This window comes from Aquila chrysaetos, chromosome 5 (genome assembly GCF_900496995.4).
Source record: "Aquila chrysaetos chrysaetos chromosome 5, bAquChr1.4, whole genome shotgun sequence".
Lineage (NCBI taxonomy): Eukaryota > Metazoa > Chordata > Aves > Accipitriformes > Accipitridae > Aquila > Aquila chrysaetos.
In genome coordinates, this window is record NC_044008.1 from 59929250 (window position 1) to 59950321 (window position 21072).

General features: G+C 38.2%; 1 protein-coding gene across 9 annotated transcripts in view; it reads left to right on the forward strand.

Moving 5' to 3' along the window:
• IQCH (IQ motif containing H) overlaps nucleotides 1-21072 on the forward strand; it is a 73615-nt gene that overhangs the window by 36097 nt on the left and 16446 nt on the right. For 7 of the 9 annotated variants that reach the window (XM_030012948.2, XM_030012942.2, XM_030012943.2 and 4 more), the window contains 3 exons: nucleotides 772-963; nucleotides 12483-12603; nucleotides 14354-14640. In XM_030012948.2, coding sequence (XP_029868808.1) covers nucleotides 772-963; nucleotides 12483-12603; nucleotides 14354-14640 — 600 coding nt within the window. Of the gene's footprint in view, nucleotides 1-771; nucleotides 964-12482; nucleotides 12604-14353; nucleotides 14641-19910; nucleotides 19953-21072 lie in introns of those variants that run through there. The other 2 variants (XM_030012949.2, XM_030012946.2) reach the window with 2 other exon arrangements.

The window sequence follows — 21072 nt, forward strand, 5'->3', positions numbered from 1 at the left end:
TAGCATCTGGAACACACATGTAATTGTATTTTAGGTCAACATTAAAAAAAATAAACAAAAGTCCCCAAAATTACTGTGTAAAAATGTAGAAGGCTCTAGCCAATGCAACAAGATCTGGTAATACTTTTACCAGGTTCAAAGGCATTTGCAGTTTCTAAGAAGTTAATTGCATCCTACACCAGCTGGGCAAAAGGCATTTTAAAGCCATTTAAATCTGCATACATACACAAATAAATAATTAGCATTTTTATAAAGCCTGCCTGGTAACTCCTTCATACATTTATAACCTTATAATGTACTCTCCAGTAGGAAAATTTCACAGATGTTAGGCTGGTGTTAGAATCTGGCACAACTGTTTCTCAGATTTTGCAAATAGCGTAGTCCATCCCATGTTATTCCCTGTCACAAACATGTATTGAGCTGTACTGATTATCCAAAACCTAAGATCCTGATTGGACAAGAAAGCCTGGACAGGCAAATTCCTTTCTGCAGAATACATTGACCACCAGAGGTGCTCAGTTGCTGTTTGGTAGTCTGCCCAAGTGGACTCAAGTACAGGATGAAGGCCATAGATTCTTCATCAAAAAATGTTCAGGGTTGCTTTTGCTAAGTCTCCAATATAACTGTAACAACACTAGCGTCTCTAAGAAACAGAAACCATAGTTAGAAAATAAATTTCAAGTCCAAATATGAGAACTGGAAGTCTAAATCGAGGAACAATTTAATATTATCATGGTGCAAAATATCTTTGTGTCATTGCTTGCTCCACAGCTGATTAGTGTTCTCAGCCAGCTGATCATTGACAACATGGAAGTGCAGCGTTGGTTGTTTAAAGTGAATGATGAATCTGGAGGAAATGGCACTGCCTATTGCGACATTATCTCACATTTGAAATGCTACCACTGGGTTCAAAAGGAACATCAGAGATACAGCCCTGAGATATGGAGTAAGAAGTGGGCACATGTAAGTAACAAAGGAGCAGGGTGTCTTGTTTGTTGTCATGGCTTCTTAATAGTCCACTGGGGTTCTTCCTCACAGTAAATCTTTTCTTGGAGCTTTCATTTTAAGACGTTGGTAAGAGTTGATATTACAGAGTCCAGACTAGCTTGTACAAAGCAATAGGCAACAGTAATTCAAATGAAGCAGTTAAATATTCCAAAATATAAATGAATAACTGGCATCCAACTGTGGAATAAGTTGGGTGTCATAACCCTTCATTCATATGCAGTAATGTGCAAATGTTAGTGTTTTTTTATCCAAAGTGAGGACATGTATAAATGAAAGTATATAAGCGGCAGAGCCTTATATCTACATAGAAACTTGGAATCATTGGAACAAAGTGGTGTACTAATATAGTTGAACAATACTAATCAATTTGAAACCACATACAAACTGATTACTTCTTAATCTGGCTTTCTAAGGATCATTTTTTCTGTACATTTTTCCTCAATAATAACTTTTAAACCTGTTAGCCATTTTCAGCTGTATAAGACAGAACACTTGAGGTCTCCAAGACCATTAGACTTCTGCATGTTTCATTACAGTGGGTGTTTAGGTAAGGAGAGGTAGATACTTAACTGAGGGAAACAGTATAGCATGAACTGATGCACTACTAGATTCCTAAGAATCCACAATTGAGAGAGGTTGTAAGATTATACATTTCAACGGCAGAAAAATCTATATGAAACTACACTTCATTAGTTCTGGCATTCAGAGAACTATTTGTAGTTTAAATATTCATTGGTATTTAAATGTGTTAATTTCAATAAGCATTTGATATTTCTGTATATTGTGCCAAATTCATTCCTAATGTAATGGTTTTAAAGCCAGAAGGAATGTATCCAGAAAGAATTGTTTAATTTACATAAACTACTCATTATAGCTCTTTTGATTTTTTTTTAATTCAGTCAAAACTGGTTCAAAATTTTTGTTTGATTGAATGATATTGTATATTAAAATTTCAAATTGTGCTGATTACAATTCTGTTGCATTTGACAACTACAAAATTATTCCACATTATAAAACAGAGCTTATTATATAAAGCTAAAGGGCTAATTTCTCTGATCTAAAGATCCCTCACTCTGCGCAAGTCAAACAGTGTGGAGAACTGGAGAGCTACCCTAGTGGAAGCATTATCTGGCCACTGAGCTCTCTGGGACATAGAGCTAGCAGAATATACCCAGATCCTGCTCCCACCATCTGAGTCAGCAGGGCAGAAAACATGATTCATCAAGTCTAGTTCTTTGCTAGTATTAATTCCCTGTATAAGTAGTATTACCTAGTGTTAGTATTACTGTTCCTGTTTCTGTGCCTTTTTAATTCTTTCGTGGCTACGTGACTCTGAATAAAGGACGTAGTTATAACTGTCTGTCTTTAGTTTCCTTTTTATAATGCATTTACCTTGAGCTTTGATGCAACCAGGAATCAACCCATTAGAAGCCCTTAAACATAAACATTTGTTGGAAGTTGGAAAATACATACAGAATAACATATTTTATCTAATTTCCTAGAGTCAGCAGGAAAGCTTCCACAAATCCAGACCAGTATTAATGTGGGCTTTGGCAAAGCATGAAACTTGCTGCCATTTTGAACGTCTTGTTTGAGTATGTGTGTCCAAATTTTTCTGCTTTCTGAGTTTAGCCCTCTTTTGTAGAATGGGAGACCTTTTTTATATATAATGAATTGCAGTCTCCACTGAGTATTACCATTGAGAGCAGAGGATTAAAATCATCCTTTGTTAAGGAATACCATTGTAATGATACACATTTAAACATCAAAGCATTAGTTTATGAGCACAGGCATGCTTTAATGTCCTATTACAGTATGTAGACCTGTTTCTTTTGATAATGAAGACATTGTGTCATCGGCATAGGCTGCCACATACAAAACGTATGCTGGCAGGTTATTAAAAAATTCAGCTTCGTGATGAAAGACTATCCTGCAGGCTAAGAGTACAGTGAAAAGACTCTCCATTTTGGTAGAATTATTAGAAATGAGAATATGACTGTAAGCAGTAAATTATGTTAATACTTACAAATAGCATAATTTGCATAGCAGTTTAAGACATGATACCCAGATTTTCCTTATTGGTATGTAGTAGGCAACAGAATAAAAATAATGTAGTTTGTGAGTTTGAACTGTGTAAAAATTTATTCCATCTGAAAATGAGACTGATTTTAGATTCCTCATTTCAAACATAACATTGGGCAAACAAAAATGCAGGACAGGATTATCAATGTATTTTAGCTTGTTAACTTAATGCAGCATCTGAGTTATCTGAACAGTTATTTTGCTGCTGCATAAAGGGTAGAATTCACAAACTATGCTGAATGTCTCTGTAAGGCCTTCATCCTACTGTGAACTGCTGAAGTCTGTCAGCTTATAAAAAATTTCATCCTGAGGCCCAGATTCTAATGATATTCAGTATCAAGAGAACTGCTGCCTTCACAAGTGTACATTTGACAATCATGAGGCCATTTGTGGAGACATTCTCCAGTGTGAAAAAGACTGTCAAGATCTGGCCCCCGTTACATGCAAAAAGATCAGTAAGTACTGAGACACCTTAGCAGTTCAATTGTATCTTGCAATGTGAATGATTATTGTAGGGAGCAAATAAATTCACAGATTTTTTAACTGGTTGACATATGCATGTAAGGCATGTGTTCTGTGTGAAATGCTCTTATGCCATCATATTGTGATTTTCCCACCTATTTTCTGTACCAATTCAAGCTTCAGTTAGTCTGTGCATAGCAAAAAATGTGGTTCTGCTACTACTAGAGTAAGTGAAAAAATAATAGGACAGTTGCATGAGGGTCTGTTTGGAATATCTAGAGAAAGATATCCATAATGCTTATTAATATATGGTATTCCAAAGTATGCTACGAAGCTGGGTATCTCACTCCTGCTGAAGTCAGCAGTTCAGTTTTTGGAAAAATCTCACCTATACTTATATGGACCCTTGCTGGGAGACTGTATAAATTCATGGAAGAGAAAACTATTAACTATTATGGTTGACAGTCTTCGGCTTAGAGTGATTCAGAGCTGCAAATTGTTGGAGGCTGGGAGAGTATCTGGGGAATGGATATGCTTGCTGTGTTTTCATACTTCCCTGAGAATCCACTTGTGACCACTGTCAGAGTCAAGATTTGGGGCTAAGTAGCCCTTATACAGCCATACTTTCATGACCTTGAAGAAAGATGCTCAGATGCCCACTCAGAATTCAAGCTGAAGATTGGTGGAAAAGTGGTCTACAAAGTATATTTGGTGCCTTTTGTTTGTTTTTGAACAGACACCAGGCTGTCAAAGTCTGCGATGCCTCCTGGTCTCTGACTTCAAATCTTGGGACTTAACTGCCACCTCAAACTCTCAGGACACTTGCAGTCCTCTTCCCTTTTAGAGGAAAGGTAACATCACTTTCCTGTTAGTGTTGCCTTTTTTCTTCTTTTAACAGTCTCCCTTTTACATAAAATAATACAGGACTGTGCAGGCATCCCATCCTCTTGGATAACTACAGAACTCTAAATAGTATCTAAATCACTAGATTAAATTACTAGTCAAATTAATTTTAGAATTATCTTTTATTACACTGCGACTCTCAATTAACCACCAGGACCAGCAATATGATATGAGTTTACCTAGCAGCAATCCTAAAGATAACAAAGGTCAGACTGAAGACTAAAAAAGGGGCAAGTGTGGGGATAAAGACGAGCTAAAAGTACAAGAATAGAACAAAACACACACAAACAAGCAACAAATATTCTCTCAATAAGCCATTATAATTGGCCATAGCTACACAACCATTTCAAAACTCTCCATTAACTATCTGTTGTAGAAGAAAAAAAAGCTATTTAACGCGCTTGGGCAGCCTACTGTTTTAATGTTAGAGTGTTTGAATCTTACTGCCTCCAGTTGTGTCACAGTATTTTGTCATGGTTTGTTTTCCTTATAGAATATATCTTGGTTAATTCACTAAAATGTGTAAGAGGAAGTCAAAATCTTTTCAAAAGGTGACAAATCTGGAAAATCCAACTTCTAGTCTGTGTTGCATAAAGCAATATTCAGACACTGGTTGCAGGATTTTGCATTGATTGCTATTGGAAAATTAGAGTTTCAAAGGCCAAGATAAAATGATGTAAAATGCTGGCTGTTCCTTTAAATTAAAAATTTTTTGGTCAACTTTCAGAAGTCCTGTAATAAGTATTAGATAAACTTGGCGATTATCTGAAAATCAGTAACAGTGGTGAGCAGATTCTTTCCTGGTTGAATGAATCGCATTCACTATATGAAACCTGAAGCATATATACCACATCTTGTTTCTTTACTGAAGTAAGGAATTCAGAGTAGAGAGTATATGTTTGTAAACAGTTCAAAATAAAACCAACTGTAATACTGTCAAAGACAATTTTAGAAGCATGGCATTGCCAGCACGGTATTGTTTCTGATCATCTTTGAACATAGTATAGCTTCCTAACAATGTTTTTTTCCTTTCTGCTACCCATTCTCATTTTCACCACTCCAATCACCTTTTGTAATGCCACCAGCTTTGTTCTAGGGCAACGCTACAAATATTACTGAAACTGGAATAAATTGTGAGCAACTGAATTGGTCTTAGTATAACACCTAAAGTCTACCGAGGGGGTTCTTAAGCAAGTAGTATTTGCTGCTGCTGTTACTGTACATATGCAATTGCAGGTGTGGTATTTTTTTCAGCCTGAAGAGGGCCAGAAGCTCTGACAGATAAACAGAAGATGCATTTACAGCATTTTGACAGGCTTTTAAAATTTCGTCTAACTGATATGATGTTTAATAGGAAAAGGGCAAGAACCCAAAGACTTAAGAAAGAAATTGATTACCTATAAAGCAATACAGCTGCAGGTTTTTTCCTAGTATGGGCAGTGCTCTGTCAGCAATATATCCTAAATAGTTTAAATGTTCACTGTACCTGCGAACAGTCTGTAGTGCTCTTATTCAGTTTATTAATATATCCGTGTATCTGCCATGGTGACGTTTCATGTGATTCTCAAATCTTAAGTAAAATAAAGAATGATAATTGTATCCCTTGGTTAAATTAAAGCCATGATATCCATTCCTAAGACTTGCAATAATCAGATATGCAAGCTGTTGGTTTGTATGTCCTATTGATTTAATATGCTTCTAATCAGTACATAAAGCTATAGGCCTGCAGTGTTAATTTTTCATATGCTTACAAAGTACCCTTTGATTTTCTGTCACGCGTTAATTACAGCGTTTTGCCATTAAATAGGAAGCTTTGTGTAAACTAATTACTAGGTAATCATTGTCTACCGCAAGCGTGCTGTTTGTACCTTTTATTTTATTCTAAAAATGCACAGATCTCGCAGTCTGGAACCACTATACCTTCCAGCCATTAGCTCTCACTAATTCATAGCATTATTGTGTTAAGATTGTAGGAGTTGTAATTGTTGTGGTATCAGTGCTGTTAATTACCGGAGTAAACAGTTGAAATGGTGCCAAGGTCTATTGTACAAGGCAGAGGAAAGGAGGTTTAAATGTTACTTCCACCATCTGGGGACTGGAGTAGAGGCAAATGCTAGAAAACAGCAGTGAGGCAATATCAGAACTTCAGCTCCAGGGTTTTAGGCCATATGGATCCAGAATATTTTGAATCAATTGAATTTAAGTGCCAGTTTGTAGCAATAACAGTGTGGAAGGAGAGGATAAAGCAAGAGCACTAAAGAAATCTGAAATCCGTTAATGTTATCGCATCCAATAAAATGCCTGCTTGGATTATTTTAAAAATGTTTATTTTGCTAAAATCCAAAAAGTAACACATAGGCAACTCGAAGAATAAAATAAGTTTAACTGTGTGTTGTTTGTGAAACGCGATGCAGGTTTTGTCTGACAATTCCTTTAGCATTACAGCTCAGCAGTTTAGATAAAATTCCTGGGAAGTGACTGTGGATTATCTATATGATGTCTTTTTTCCTTTTGAAATCACATTTTTTTAATTCATTAGAATCCTTTTTTTAGAGATGCAAGCCAGAAAGGAGGGCAAGTGAACAAAAGCGGACAAAATTTATAGAGATTGAAATAGAGAAAAAAAAAAATAGGAAAATATTATTAATGTAAGGCATCTGAATTGTTTGTGCGTTTGCAGAGATCTCATTAAAATACAGAAAAGATGCATTCAAATATTACTTATCTCATTTTGTATGAGGATTAACATCTCAGTGCCCTGAACTTTCAAATGCTGCATTGAAATAAACATATGATTTTTTTTAAATACAGATTTTTTAAGATTATGACAATTATGTTACATTTTCTTTGCTCTGAAGGTAGATGTGGGGAACCTTGAAAAATGAAGGCTGCAACCTCGCAAAAGACATGCTTTTATGCATAAAATAGCAATGCACATGGAGTATTTTTTTGGATTAAAAAAGAAAACTATTTAATAAAATCATCCTAATCTCAAATTAACATGCTGTGCATAAACACGCAGAATTATTTGACAAACTCATAGAGCTTTCAAGATCCTTTTTCTCTCTGATTTTTGGTAGCACAGGCTGTAGTGATTTTATATTTGATTTCCCTGCATATATTGTTTTCCGAGATGACATCTACAAAAAGGGATCGCGCAGCATATTGCTGTTGCCAGTTTAGGAGTGTTCAGAGGAAATAGAAAGGATCTCACTTTCTAAACAATCCTGGTTTATTTATTTTTTATTGGTCTGTTAGCAGATGTTGAAGTAGTTCAGGGCACAATGTAAACATGTGTTTTTCAATGGAAATAGCAAGGTATACAATGAAACAAGCAATTGGGAGGGGTTTTGTGGACTAGGCCAGTGGGGTTTTTTTGCTTTTTTTGTCTCTCTGTGTATGTGGTTGAATTTAGAATTAAAAGAAGTGCTTGATCTTTATATATTGAAATCCTCAGCGTGCAGAGTGACAGCATGAGCGAGAAGAGAAAACCATGGCCCCATGTGGTGTGAAAAAAGGAACAGCAGTTTAAGTGCTGGAAAGTTGAAAGAGAACTAACCTTCTTGTTCTTGTAGTCAAGGAAAGTGGCTGTTTTGTGCTTTTGTATTGAAGCACAGCATATGTGCCTCAGTTTGACAAAAAGCCTCTTGAGTCAAAGCAACCCTAGTCCTGTGTGCTGATCCAAAGCGAAGGCCATGATAATGAGGGACGGGCTCTCAGGAAGCAGTGAGTAGATAATACTACATAAGTGGAGAATTCTGTGCACCGTTTTCACCATTCTACTTAATGCAAGTCGCAGCCACAGTGAATCGCTTGCCATACAGCTGAAATGGGCCATTAGCTATCAGGGAAAATTGTCTTTGGTACTTTCAGCAGATGGAGCAAATATTTTACAAAGCAATTTTACATACGAAAAACATTTGTGTTACTTGGTAATGATGGCTGTTTTACATGATGTTACCTTCTATCAGAACATACTTTTCCAGCTCGTGGAAAGCAAAATTGGCACTTTTTAATTTTAAAATTTGCAGTTAACAATTAAATGCCTGGGCTTTAAATCAGGTTGCAAACTTTAAGTAGGTAGGGTATTCAGTGTATCACTTCCAAAAACATTTCCATTTTCATAAACCTCTCAAATTGTTTTGTTCAGTGCAGTAGATTGTGATTCTGGCCAGCATGTACCTGTCTGAATTAGAAAAAATGCCAAATCAGTTTAATTTGCAAAATAGGAAATAATGAAAGTTATTTGGACAGTCAGACAGCAGTTACTGGCCTCTTCCAATATAACTGTGTTTGCTGATGTTGCTGAGAATATAAGAACAAGCTGGGCTGGACCAATTCATGTCAAGGCAGCTGGAATAAGTTATCACAGCTCCACTGATCACAATATAAAGGATATACTGTACAAATGGTATGAATTGTCATAGTGCCATTGAAGTGGCATAAATTGCTGTAGCTTCATTGACTTCAGCAGAGATGTGGCAGTTTGTATTGCTGAGGATCTGTCTGCTGATTTTATTCTTCTCTGGCCCAGTCAGCTTTAGTTATTTAGAGATACTTTCTTCACTCTATTTGCTTGCAAGGTCTAAATAATTTCCTTTCAGTCTGCTTTTTAGCTAAAAAGCTGTAGGTCTTTCTCATGCATTCTGCTCTGCAGCCTCTTTCTGTCCCCAGGTGTTTCTTCCTATTTCTAAGTCTATTTCTTCTTTTCTTCTTTCTACTTATTTACTTTATTACTCAACAGGCTTTTCTTTGCTGACCGATCTGTCTCGAGTAGATTTCCTACTGGTGCCTTCAACACATGTCATGTTTGGTCCTAGTTTTTTGTTGCAACTGCCATTCTAAGAAAGCCTTTCAAAATTCAGCTTGCAGAAGGATGAGAAATTAGGTTTAGGGGGAAAAAGGTGTAATTTTTTTCAGGCTTAGTCATTGTTATAAAAAGGTGCAAACCAGATTTGGATAGGTTTAAAGAGTTCTACATGATGTAAGCAGTATTTGGGCTGCTCCTTTTTTACTGGTACTAAGAAACATCAGCTGACAGATTTGAACAAATGCTTCCTGTTTCCATTGAGCCTATGATTCTGAATTGTTTTGGGCCACATCAAGAAATAAGACATTGGTAAGCTCTGCTGGAGATACCGTCCAATTTAAATGAAATTAGCCTACTGAGCACTGATCCTTTTAAAAGGTTTGACTTCATGAGTGAATGTTGGATCCAGCCTTGAATTTGCCTACTAAAACTCCCTATAATCAGGATTATTGCCTTTTTAGAGCTTACGGTTGCAAAAAAACTTCAAGTAGAATTCCAGGTGCTGATCCTTAAAAAGCAGTTGCCCGACTCCCTTCTGTGAACGCCTTGATTATCTACACATTACTTGTTAAAAGCACTGTTACGTTGGGTTTGATCTCACAAGAACATTTTTCAGATTTTCTTGAATTAGTTATTTCTTTAAAAGCCTCTCTCTTCTTTCTGTAAGGCAACTGGTTTTGATGCCTGTATCCTTCACAGTCAGCGAGTTCTGAGGGTGCTTTGAACTGCAAGATGCTCCTGAGCTGGGCACTGTGCATCCGCATTGCCCTAACAGACGTTCTGAGTTCATCCTGTGTTCAGGTCCCCTTCAAATGCTATTTGACCTCATTTAAGCAAGCAATACTGGGTCTGTTGAGGAAGTACCACAACAGTCTTGCCTGTCTAACGTCCATCATATGGACAGAGAGTAGTAGCATATGATGTTACTATATGTATAGATAATGTGAGTGGAGACTCTGTGTCTTACCAGCAGCCTCCATTTGTAAGGCAGGTAAGTGTGCCCTTCGAGATACTTCAAAGTCTGGAAGCTCTGCTTGATTTTGCACCCACTTTAGGGAGCTTTCTTTCACACCCATGTGTGATCCTCGAAAACAACTTTGTTTAAAAGGAGATACTACTGCCCCCAGCACTGTTCCATGGAGACGACATGGCTGCCCTCAAGTCCCTTGGAATTGTTGCAGTGGAAAATTGTGCCCCAGTTCACATGTCCTTAGTTTGAGTTTTACTTATACAAGCTTGGTCACAGCACTCTCAAATGCTTCTACATATCCAGCAGGGATTATTGTTTTTTTCCCCAGTAATTTATCAAAAGCTTTCAGGCAGTCATTACGTACCTCTTCTTTTGTTTGTTTTGATATTTCTGTTTAAATTGCACAATACGCAAAGTCATTAGATCTCAGGGATGAGACTCAGTGTGACAGAGGTATCGCTGAACGCACTGACGGGTGCAAACTGATTTGTAGGTCAGCAACTCCGTGACATTCATCATGGCTCACATTCTCTCTCTAAAGCTGCATTTATTTTCACTGTGCAACAAACCACTTCTTGGCTTAGCAATATTTCAGTGCAAATACAAATCAAGACAAGGCCAAGTGATATTTGCTCACTGCTCTGTTGTTTTAGTCAGCCAAGATATCCAAAACCTAAATTCCTCCTTACAGATTTTAAGGAAACGAGCAGTGTAAGACCTGAATCTGGGTAAATTCTGAACTTGGATCTCATGTTTTATGTGGTCCTTTGTTTTTGCCGTAAAGTTAAGGTTGTGCTGCTTAGTATATTGATATACTGAGCAAAACCATTTTTTTAGCATTTTTTCTGAGATGTTTAAAGTCAACAACATACTTTTCTCCTTAGTGTACAATAGGAGCCCACATAGCCTGGATCAGCATCATCATCTAAGAACCTCAATATTTTTAAGGTATTTTTTTCTCAATTCCATGTGAGGTAGGGACAGCAATTGTCCCCCTTTCATGGCTGGACAGCTGAGTCACAGATAGAAAGTCATTTTCCCAAAGTCTCACAGGCAGACTGCATTCAGGAACAAGATATATCTAGGTTTTCTATACACTAAGTTGATACCTTAATCATTGGCCCATCCTCCTACTCCTTATTCTGATAGATAAATGACAGTAAGCTGATTTTGAATTCATATTTTTGGTTACGTCACATCATGCGCTTCATGACAAAGCCCATCTCTTCAAACTCATTGGTCTGGAAAAATAGATTTTTTTTTTTTTTTTTCCCCCCCTATTCTTATATGTTAGCCATAAGGTTTTATCATGTTCCTCCAGAGCTCAAGATAATATGATTGTGGCTTAGGATATTGCCAAGATCAGAAGACGGTTGGTCATCTTCTGAAGCACGGGATGCTGAAGAGAGAGTATGTAAAACAGAAGCAAAGAGACCCAGGGGAAGCAGGCGAATGCTTATGAAGCAGCAAGAAAAGGAGCCTGAAGCAATAGAGTCAGGGTCCTTGCACTTTATATGCTGGTGTACTTCTGGGATATTTTTGAACAGTAAAAGCAATGCAGTTAGTTTCTGTATTTAATGGGGTTGTTTTCTGTGTGTGGTAATACAGTAAAGAATTTGAAATTAGGAAGAAGCTAGTTTATCTCCTATAGTATGACTCATCAAATTCTACCAAAGATAGAGGCACAAATACACTCGTGAATTTATGTTACAGATTGGAGAGTGTAAAAGGCTATCTCCTGCTTTAGAAACACTTTTGGTTGGTTATTCCTCTTTTTTTTTAATTTTTTTTTTTTAAATAACTAAAGGGTGTTCAGTTTGATATAACAGCTTAAACATACAATCAGTAAAACTATTTCTGGCATATGTGACTGTTTCAGTACGCTCAGTTTCAAAATATAAACAACGTAGAATTTATTGACTGCTGGTATTGATCCCTAAGCAGTTACCAAGTGCTTAGCATTTTCAGTTGCCAGATCAAATTATTGATATAAATTATAATGAAGTAGATGCTATAATGAAGGGGGGGGGTTGTGTTTCAGAGAAGGACAGTTTTCAATAGGAGGGAAGAGTACTAAGTAGAAAAATTAAAAAAGGCTTCCTGACTGTGGATAAACAGTAACCACATTTTTTTTTTTTTTTTTTTTTTTTTTTTTGCCTGTTGGAGGCCTGGTTTTTAATCACCCCACAAGCAGTTTTCATTTCTGTAGTAAAATTGCTTGTGGTTCTATTTAATTTGTTTCTGCAGGAGCCAGCTTTGGTGAAGATCTCCCAGGAGCTGCCGGGCCTTTTAGCACAGCACGTACAGCCAGTCAATGAGAAACGATTCCCTACATGGGAAAAATTCCTCCAAACATTTCTTAGTCAAGGTAAATAAGACTGCAAAGTCGCTGTTAAGTGTTATAAGGAGTAATTATACCATATTGTATGCCATATTCTTGTTAATCTTGGGCCCATTTAAATATTTATCTCCTTTTATTTCTCCATTATGATTCAAATGTTCATGTATGAATGAATTATAGGCAACTATTCTATCATTGATATGTCCTAGCCAAGCTTTTAACCTGGATTACCTTTCTCACGTGATTCTGAATCAATAAGCACCAACTCCTCAATCCTGGGTTACTGTACTGGAGACTGTCACATTTGGCAAAGGGCTTTAGGGAATGTTAGCATCGAGTTTGCTTGTAGGCAAATGTGAGAATATTTCATCTTTGTTAGGTGTTGGTCAGCAAACATCTGCAAGAGTTGCTTTTCCCTCCCATTGGACCAGAAAGGGAGCTATATGTAAACTTTGGATGCTATATACATACATTGCATGAAGTCAAATGTACTCATAACCTTTAATAGCTTGGAGAAGAGCTGAGGTTTCTTCCCAGTTTTTGCCTTCCAGGCAGGTGGTGTTGCCCCTGAGGATCCATAATGCAATGCCGTATTGTCCCTTACAGTACATTGGCACAGACTCCTCGTTAGACCATTGCCGTGCTCTTTCTTGCCCTCCAACCAAAGGAAGATGAACAAGTTCCAATCTGATAGCTGGATAGTTTTGTTCATGTGGTGCCGAGTCCTCAGCAGGGCTTCCTGCATTAAACCCAGTCATGGCACCTTTGGATCAAAGCTGGCCAGTACCCAACTGGCCTAGAGCTCAGAAGTGAGCCCATGTTTGTCTGTAAGAGGCAGTGCAGATAAAACCCTTGTCTTATCACTGCAAATCAGTGTATCCGTACGTGGGCTTCGCACAGACATGTTAACATCCTATATTTGTATGCCAAATTTTGGACAGAAAAGGAGTTTGTGGTTGGGTAGTAAATTTCTGTGGTGATTCTGCCCTGCCATCATTTTGTATTATATAAACTGGATATATAAATTTCATACATTTCTTTATCTGTGGAAGAGACAAGGATGATTCAAAGCTTTAAAAGTATTTTTTTGAAAGATAATGCTAGTTAACATATATAAACCCAATTTTTATGACATATTAGTTTATCCTAACTGAGTTATGGCATTATATGCAATAAAAAGGCAAATCCAGAATGCCAAGCAGTTTTCTTTGTGATTTTCCTATGGAAAACCATACTAGAAGTTGTCATCTACAAGCCTTCCCATCTACACACCAAGTTCCTCGTATGGATGAATACCAAAAGGCAGACTACTTATCTCAGACCATCATATAGATGGGAATCTCCAAGATAAGTTCACAGCAGGAGATGCCACTCCCCTGAGGTCCCAACATTGCATTTCACCACTATTCTGGGCCTGGCATTTAACTGGGCTGTAGGACAGCACAGGATTCATTCATACTACCCAAGAACATATTTCTCCTGTCAGATATGTGATATATCCAGTTTGGAACTGCTTGCAAAGCATCTGTAGCTGAGAAGCCACTGGTTGAACTGTACAGTGCTATAGCAGATGAGATAGATACCTTTCTCTTCTAAGAGATTCATGGGTTCTAGCTATACTGCTCACATTACATTTATTTACTTGCTGTATCTCCATAGCAGTCCTGCCTGCAACGTCTGAGCACAATAGGAGCTGGATGGTTTCATTCTGTGCACTCTGAAGAGCATCACATGTGAATTTGATTACTAGCTTAACAGCTAATTCATTTCTTACTAGGTGGTGTGATAGAAGCCTTCCCGCTCTCAGAAAATGTCACAAACCTTACGGTGGATATGCTGATAGAGCCAACAGGCAAGATAAAAATAGTGTCATCTGGAGATCAGCTCCATGCTGACGGTCCTTTGCGATCATCTGGCACTACCATTCCACAATGTTCTGTTGATCCAGCAGTTCTTAATTCACTCTGCTTAAAAATTGGAGAAACCTGTAAATCTAAAGGAGTACTCGGTTACTTCTCTGTTGATTTTGTGACTTTCATCCATCCACAAACGATGGAGCAGCAGGTGAGTGGGGGCAGACATGTTACTTCACGTTGTCCCCCTGAGATCAAGAAATGTCTGCTTTCCTACTTGATTCTGGAAGATATCAGGATAAGGCTTTGCCCTTTTGAAAAAACTTTATTTCTAAGCTGTGAGGCATGTGGAGGGAGGTAAAGCACATGGTTATTCTAACAATAGCATAAAATTTAGACCTGATCTGCCAGGTGGACCTGAGGAACCTTTTTCATCAGCCTTAAGAGTAACAAACCAACAAAGCCTGTAGGGCTGCTTTCAAAGCTGAGTGATAAGAAAATAATATTTTAATTCCTTCTAATGAATTTTTTCCCCCTAAAATAAGTGCATTCTGCATTAAGCTGGTAATTACAGATGATGGTCTTATGGCTAAGATGTTTAGATGATTTTAGTTTCAAAATGTTCTGAATCTCTTGTATTTTGCTCTGTAAAAATAATTACAGGGATTATTGTACTCTTTTGAGTAAACCAGTGTCTGTAAGAATGCAGATCTGAGGTTTGAGGATGAATCTAAGGAAGAGGGGATATTGACAATTTCTTGTAGCAAATAGGATGGTAATGATGAACAATTTGGTTTACATCGTAATGGCTAATTTAAGTAAAGAGAGGTAATGGAAAGCAGTCCAGGTATCATGTCTCAAGAAGTTACAGCTGTGGGTCAGGAGTTACTTTCTCTTAGCTGGTACAGAACAGCTGACTGTTCTGACTGACAGTGGGATATCAGTTCATTGTGAATGAAAACATGCTCATTCAAACCACTTTTGCTCTTCATTTGGCTTTTAGAATGTCTGAGAGAAGAAAGATAGATTGTGATCTCACACTGAATACAAAATTATTCCCCAATATCAACACACAGACTGAGGTCAGTGTGTGGCACATGACAGTGCAGATGATTAAAGATAATTGTTGCAGGGATTGAAATGAACCTGCATTGCTTCCCAGGTGTAGGGGCCTGGGAGCAATGACTGCAGTGCATTTACGTCATCTCACTTGAGGGGCAGTAACTTCTTAAAATGTGCTCATGTGATAGCTTAAGCTGTTTAGCATGAATGTTCCTGTGGAATTCCCTCTGTAGGTCCTTGTCCTAATGAGTCTTCCACATGGGCTGCACAGGCTTCTGAGTGTTTTTATTGAGCCCTTTTGGTGTATCAAAGCTCTGAGGTTTCCTGCATGCATGGTATCAAGAGTAGTGCATGAAGCAGAGCAGTGCAAGACACCATTCCAGGTCCCCTCCCAACAGCCTGAGGCCACACACCGCTTTCTGCTGGAGCGCAAATGTGTACACAGTTAGTAGTTTGTTTGCTTTAGAGTATTTAAAAATACTTTAACAGAAGATCAGCAGATCCAGGTACTGGGTGACACATTATGAAATTCAGCTTTACGATAGTGTCTGACAGTTTATCATACTTCCTCCAGTCCTGAAAACTTCATACGATGGGCATGTTAACTGCAGGCACAGGTTGCACTAAAGTGGAAGAGATGGGTGGCCTTTAGGGAGTCTAGACTGAAGAACACAGCATTTTAAAGAATGATATTCCAAGGTTAACACCTTGAATTACCTAGAAGGGAAAATGCTGCTAGGAAGTCAGTGCAGTTTTGGAGTGCTGGAGTGCTGTGTGACTTACATCAGGCATAACTGAGCAGAATGGAAGGGACTAAATAAATGTTTTCTCATGGAATCCTGCCCAGGAGAGTCATTTGTGTAAATGAGTAATGGGGTCTTTTTAAAAGGTAAAATCCGAACCACTCAAGTGACCCTAGTCCTCCCTGCCAGAGTTTACAAAGCTATCAGCAAAACCTCATAGTCAGCTGTATCAGAACTTTTGACAACATAAAAAGTAATATAATAAATCAAGACAGCAGAAGGGTATTGACTCCAGAATCTGCTGCTGCCTACGATGGATGGCAGGGAAGCAGAGGAGGGGTGGCCACTGTCCCTTATAATCTATAACTGAACTTTCAGACCTTATAAGGTGATGGAAGATACTGTCCCAACACACACTGCTTTCAGTGCCAAGGAACAAATAGGTAAAAGAATGGATTTAAAGAAATATTGTAATCCCTGGCATGAAAATTGATGATCAGCCTCGATCATAGTTTGTAACAAAATATTGATCTTGCATGTTTCTATGCTAGAGTAATCTGGCATTTGTTTTATTCATAAAGTCAAGATTTCTTTGTCACAACATAATCTATTAAATTCTTTCACCAGTCAGATGCTGTGAAAACCAAATTAAGGGCATTATTGAATAGTGTATTCTGTTTAAAAATAAAAACACTTCTTGAGCTTAGAAACAGTGAAGCTAGGTTTCTCATAGATTTGTGCCTTGAAGTTAAGTTCCCACATGTTTTCCAGCTGAACTCACCCGGCAGCTTTTCCCATTGTAAGGTCACTAGTAAGGTCTCTTTCCTCTGTCCACTTACTTATTTTAGGAATCTCATGGGAGTTTAATATATTTGACAATTTTACCTTCTTGCAAATCTGGTTGATATTGGCCAATAGGATTGAATATTATAATAGCCAGGTGTAAAAACCTAAAACATAATGCCAGGCTAAAATAAAACAAAATGAAGTAAAACTTGGGTGAAGAGACTGAGTGCTCAGTGTTCTGGTAGTGGCCTTGTGTTTGAAGACTAAAGAAAATATAATTTTTAAAGAACATAAAATCCTTAGTGATGAATAGTATTGTTGAGCGTACTGGGTACAACTGTACAAATTCAAAATTAGCATATGAATACAGATACTATTTCAAGATCTGAGCATCAAGTCTCAATTGTTTCTTGTATTTCCAATGCATCTCCTTGTTTTTTCGCTCTTTTGTTTTCTTCTACAATCTTCAGTTAGGACACTCACTGTTTAAGAAGTGTTTAACTTCTTCCCTTCCTTAAAAGGGAACATATCTGTATTTGATGGGATAGGCTGTGTAGTAAGGGCGGACTTTCAGAAAATGGTGTGGCTGTATGCACTCAAATACATTTGGGTGTGTTTCTCCTAGGCGTCTGAAAATCACAGCTTCTATGGTGTGAGAAAATGCTTTAAACACAGGGCTTGTATTTAAAACCAGAGAGTTAGCATATGGTATCTATTGGCAAAAGCTGGCTCTTTGGCAGTACTGTGACAATTATATTCCATTTTAAGCTCAGAGAAAGCTTAAAATCAGGCTTTTGGTAACTGATACCACTGTAGGGTGACTGTGGTAAACCAGAGAATCGGAATAATGTTAGCTTTGAAATACAGATCACAGTTACATTTGACTCCCAAAATGTATTTACACAGGCATTGTAATTAGAACTGTGGATAAGCCATATTGGACAACTTCCATGTAAAGTTGCTTTAAAAAGATTAAGGGATGGTATTCTCACCCTCTGAAGTCAATGGGAGTTTTGCCAATTGCTTCATTCAAGCCAGGAGTTCACCAAAACACAGAAATGCTTCCTAGATTATTAAGGTTGTCATATTTCCTGGCATGAACAAGGACATATTAAGTCAGTCAGTGTTTCTTGTGGCCTCTTATTATGCGTGTCTGTTCTGTCTTGGTTTTCTTCCCTTGTTTCCAATTGATTCTACCTTAATATTTCCTGTGTTTGTCAGCATGTACCACAACTTTAACATTATTTAAGCACAGGTTTTTAAATTTAACTAGACGTAGAGGCAATTAATGATGCCATCTGTCTTGGGAGAGAGAGATTACACAAAAGATTGTGTTCCTGAAAGCACTATTTTTTTGGCAAACAAGAAATCCTATTAGACTCTTAGAACATTTGCTCACTAATTTCAGAAGTGCCCACGTTAATGCAGTAGCTGAAAGGCTCAGATACATTTCCTGGAAGTACGGTACACTTAGGCATTCTTTCAAAGTTATATTTTACAGAAAATACCAACCGATACATGATATTTTCAGTAAAACTAAAAATTCAATATATCGTTGAACATCTGTTACCAATACAGTCTGAGTATTTAAATACTTAAAAATCCCTGAAACGTTCATAAAGTTACAGGCTACATAAATACAAGTCTTTAAGAAATGTGAAGGGCCAAATAAGTGAAAACATATTTCTGCCTTTGCGGACTGAGCAGCTGTATGCTGCAATCCATGTCTTCACACATACTTCCCCTGTGCACTCATGCGAATGGGACTTCAGAGCAGAGGAAAGAAATGCATGTACTTTGAGTTTCAGGCTCTTCATCTGAAAGCCTTTAAAAATCTATATGTCATAAGCATAAAATTAATTTTGATATGAACAACAGGGTATTGCTTATATTTTTTAAGATTGCTACTGTTAGTATTTTCCTTCAACATGCTGTTATATTGCTGTGTTCCTTTGGAGCACTAGTGGCAAAGAGAGTCTGCATGATGGATAAGGAACAATGTGTCTGTGTCAAACACGCAAGTCAATGGGAAACCAGAGCAGATGTAGAAATGAGAAGGTAATCTCTGTTTGGGTCACTGTAGAGATTTGTGCCCATCACAGACACAGTGATATCTTTACTCTCTTGCAGTTCTTGCAGTCTACACTGACCAAAAAGGTCATAAGAGGCATGCTGTCCTCAGGCCTGGAGGAACTGGGTGATGCTGTAACCTTTCAGATATAAGATACACTGCCTCGTGTTTCCACTAGGCTTTCCACATGCTTCTACTCTGTATCCAAGTCTCTCACAGCTCCCTTTCCCGTATCCTCACAGGAAGGCTTTTTAGTCTGTCACTGTGTGTGCAGTCCTAGCTGGCCTGTTTGCCACTGCTTCTACATACAGCAAGTAATTCAGAGACATCTACAGATTGTATCATCCTCCATCGACATATAACTCTTCCTTAAATTATGCTAGAACTGGAGGAGGTTGCAGTTTGTGACTAACAGCATTGAGGGTAGTGCCTGTAGGAGGAGCTAACTCCTGCCTGATAGTCTTCACATCTGTCTGTCCTGCGGTCTACTGCACGTTGTACTTTATTTCTTGCATTTCATTGTTTATTTTGTGTGACTCTGATTGGAGTCACAGTGTTGGGTTAGATGAGGAAGGTGGCAAGGCAGAGCCTACCACTGACTGCATCACTCTCTGCACTGCCCAGCCCGGAGCACAGCGTGGGGCTGTGCACGGTGAAGGTACCCATGGGATTATGCATCAGCTGCCACAAGCTGCCTGGCTGTGAGCACCCCAGCAGGGTTCTGAGGGGCAGAGAAAGCTGGAGACTTGACACAATTCTCTGTTTGCCTCAGGAATCTATTTCTATCTTGGTTATAAGCATCTGTGATTTGTTCCCAAGGGAAAGTGAGATGGAGACACGCTGTTTTCAATGTCTTGTGGGAAAAAATGGAGGAGAAGAATTAGGTCCATAACTTGGACTGAATCTCTTCTGATTCCCACTCTGTTTTCCAAGACTGACCTTTAAGACCAAAGCCTTGACCCTTCAAAGTGAAGTCTTGCACAGTATTGACTGAATGCTGCTCAGATCCCAACTTGTCAAGGAGCTGCACCTAAGTAAGTCCATTTAATTGACTGGGACTGTTTGAATGCATAAAGTTACTTACATCCATAGATCTGTGGACAGATAATTTGGAGAATCGGGGTCGTAAGTCACCGTTTTCATCAGTCTGATAGCTTACACAGCCCCATGGCTTTTGCAGCAGTAGTGAGAAAACGCTGGATTAAATTGTTCAGTTTGGGCAGAGAATAAAAGATGAGGCAGAACATAACGAAAGGAGAATTATATTGCTGGGAAGGTTTAGGTGGGTATTCTCCTTCCGTTGCAGCCCAGTGGCTTAAAAAGACCCTGAGGAGGATGGCTTCAGGGCGGTCAGCCAGCATTGGCCATGCAGGCAGGTCTGGGGATAGGGAGAGCAGAGTACAGATGTCTCTGAAGCCCATCGATCAGCTCTGGTGTTACAATTTAGTTAATGCTTTGAGGGATGCTTTCTGGGATGCATTCTTCTGTATTCACATATGTGTCTTAAGATTTTCCAATCTTATATTTAGCAGCATAGAGGTTAGCGCCAGTTCTAGGGCCCTAAAATTCAAGTTTTCAGGCCCGCACCGGATCATCCCAGCAGCTGCCACGAGATGGCAGCCAGATAAGATCCTGCGATGGCTGCTGAAATAATCAATTCTATTGCAAATTTTAACAGTCATAAAAGAAGCTCTCTTTTCAACACCCAAGTTGCATTAGTATTACACTAATTGACATTTTTACAGTGTCATTCAACCACTTCTTTAAAAATAGCAGGTGTGCTCTTTACAATAACGCAGACATCAATACTAGGTGCAAATGAAACAGTTGAACTGGAGAAAGAAAAGCTATAATTTAGTAACTCTTTAAGAATTTATGTTTCTTTCCCTTCTCAAGTTTACATTTTAAAGCTGAAGCATTTTTATTGCAGTTGTAAAGAATTACACTATAATTGTGACTTTATTCACTTGAGATGTCTTTA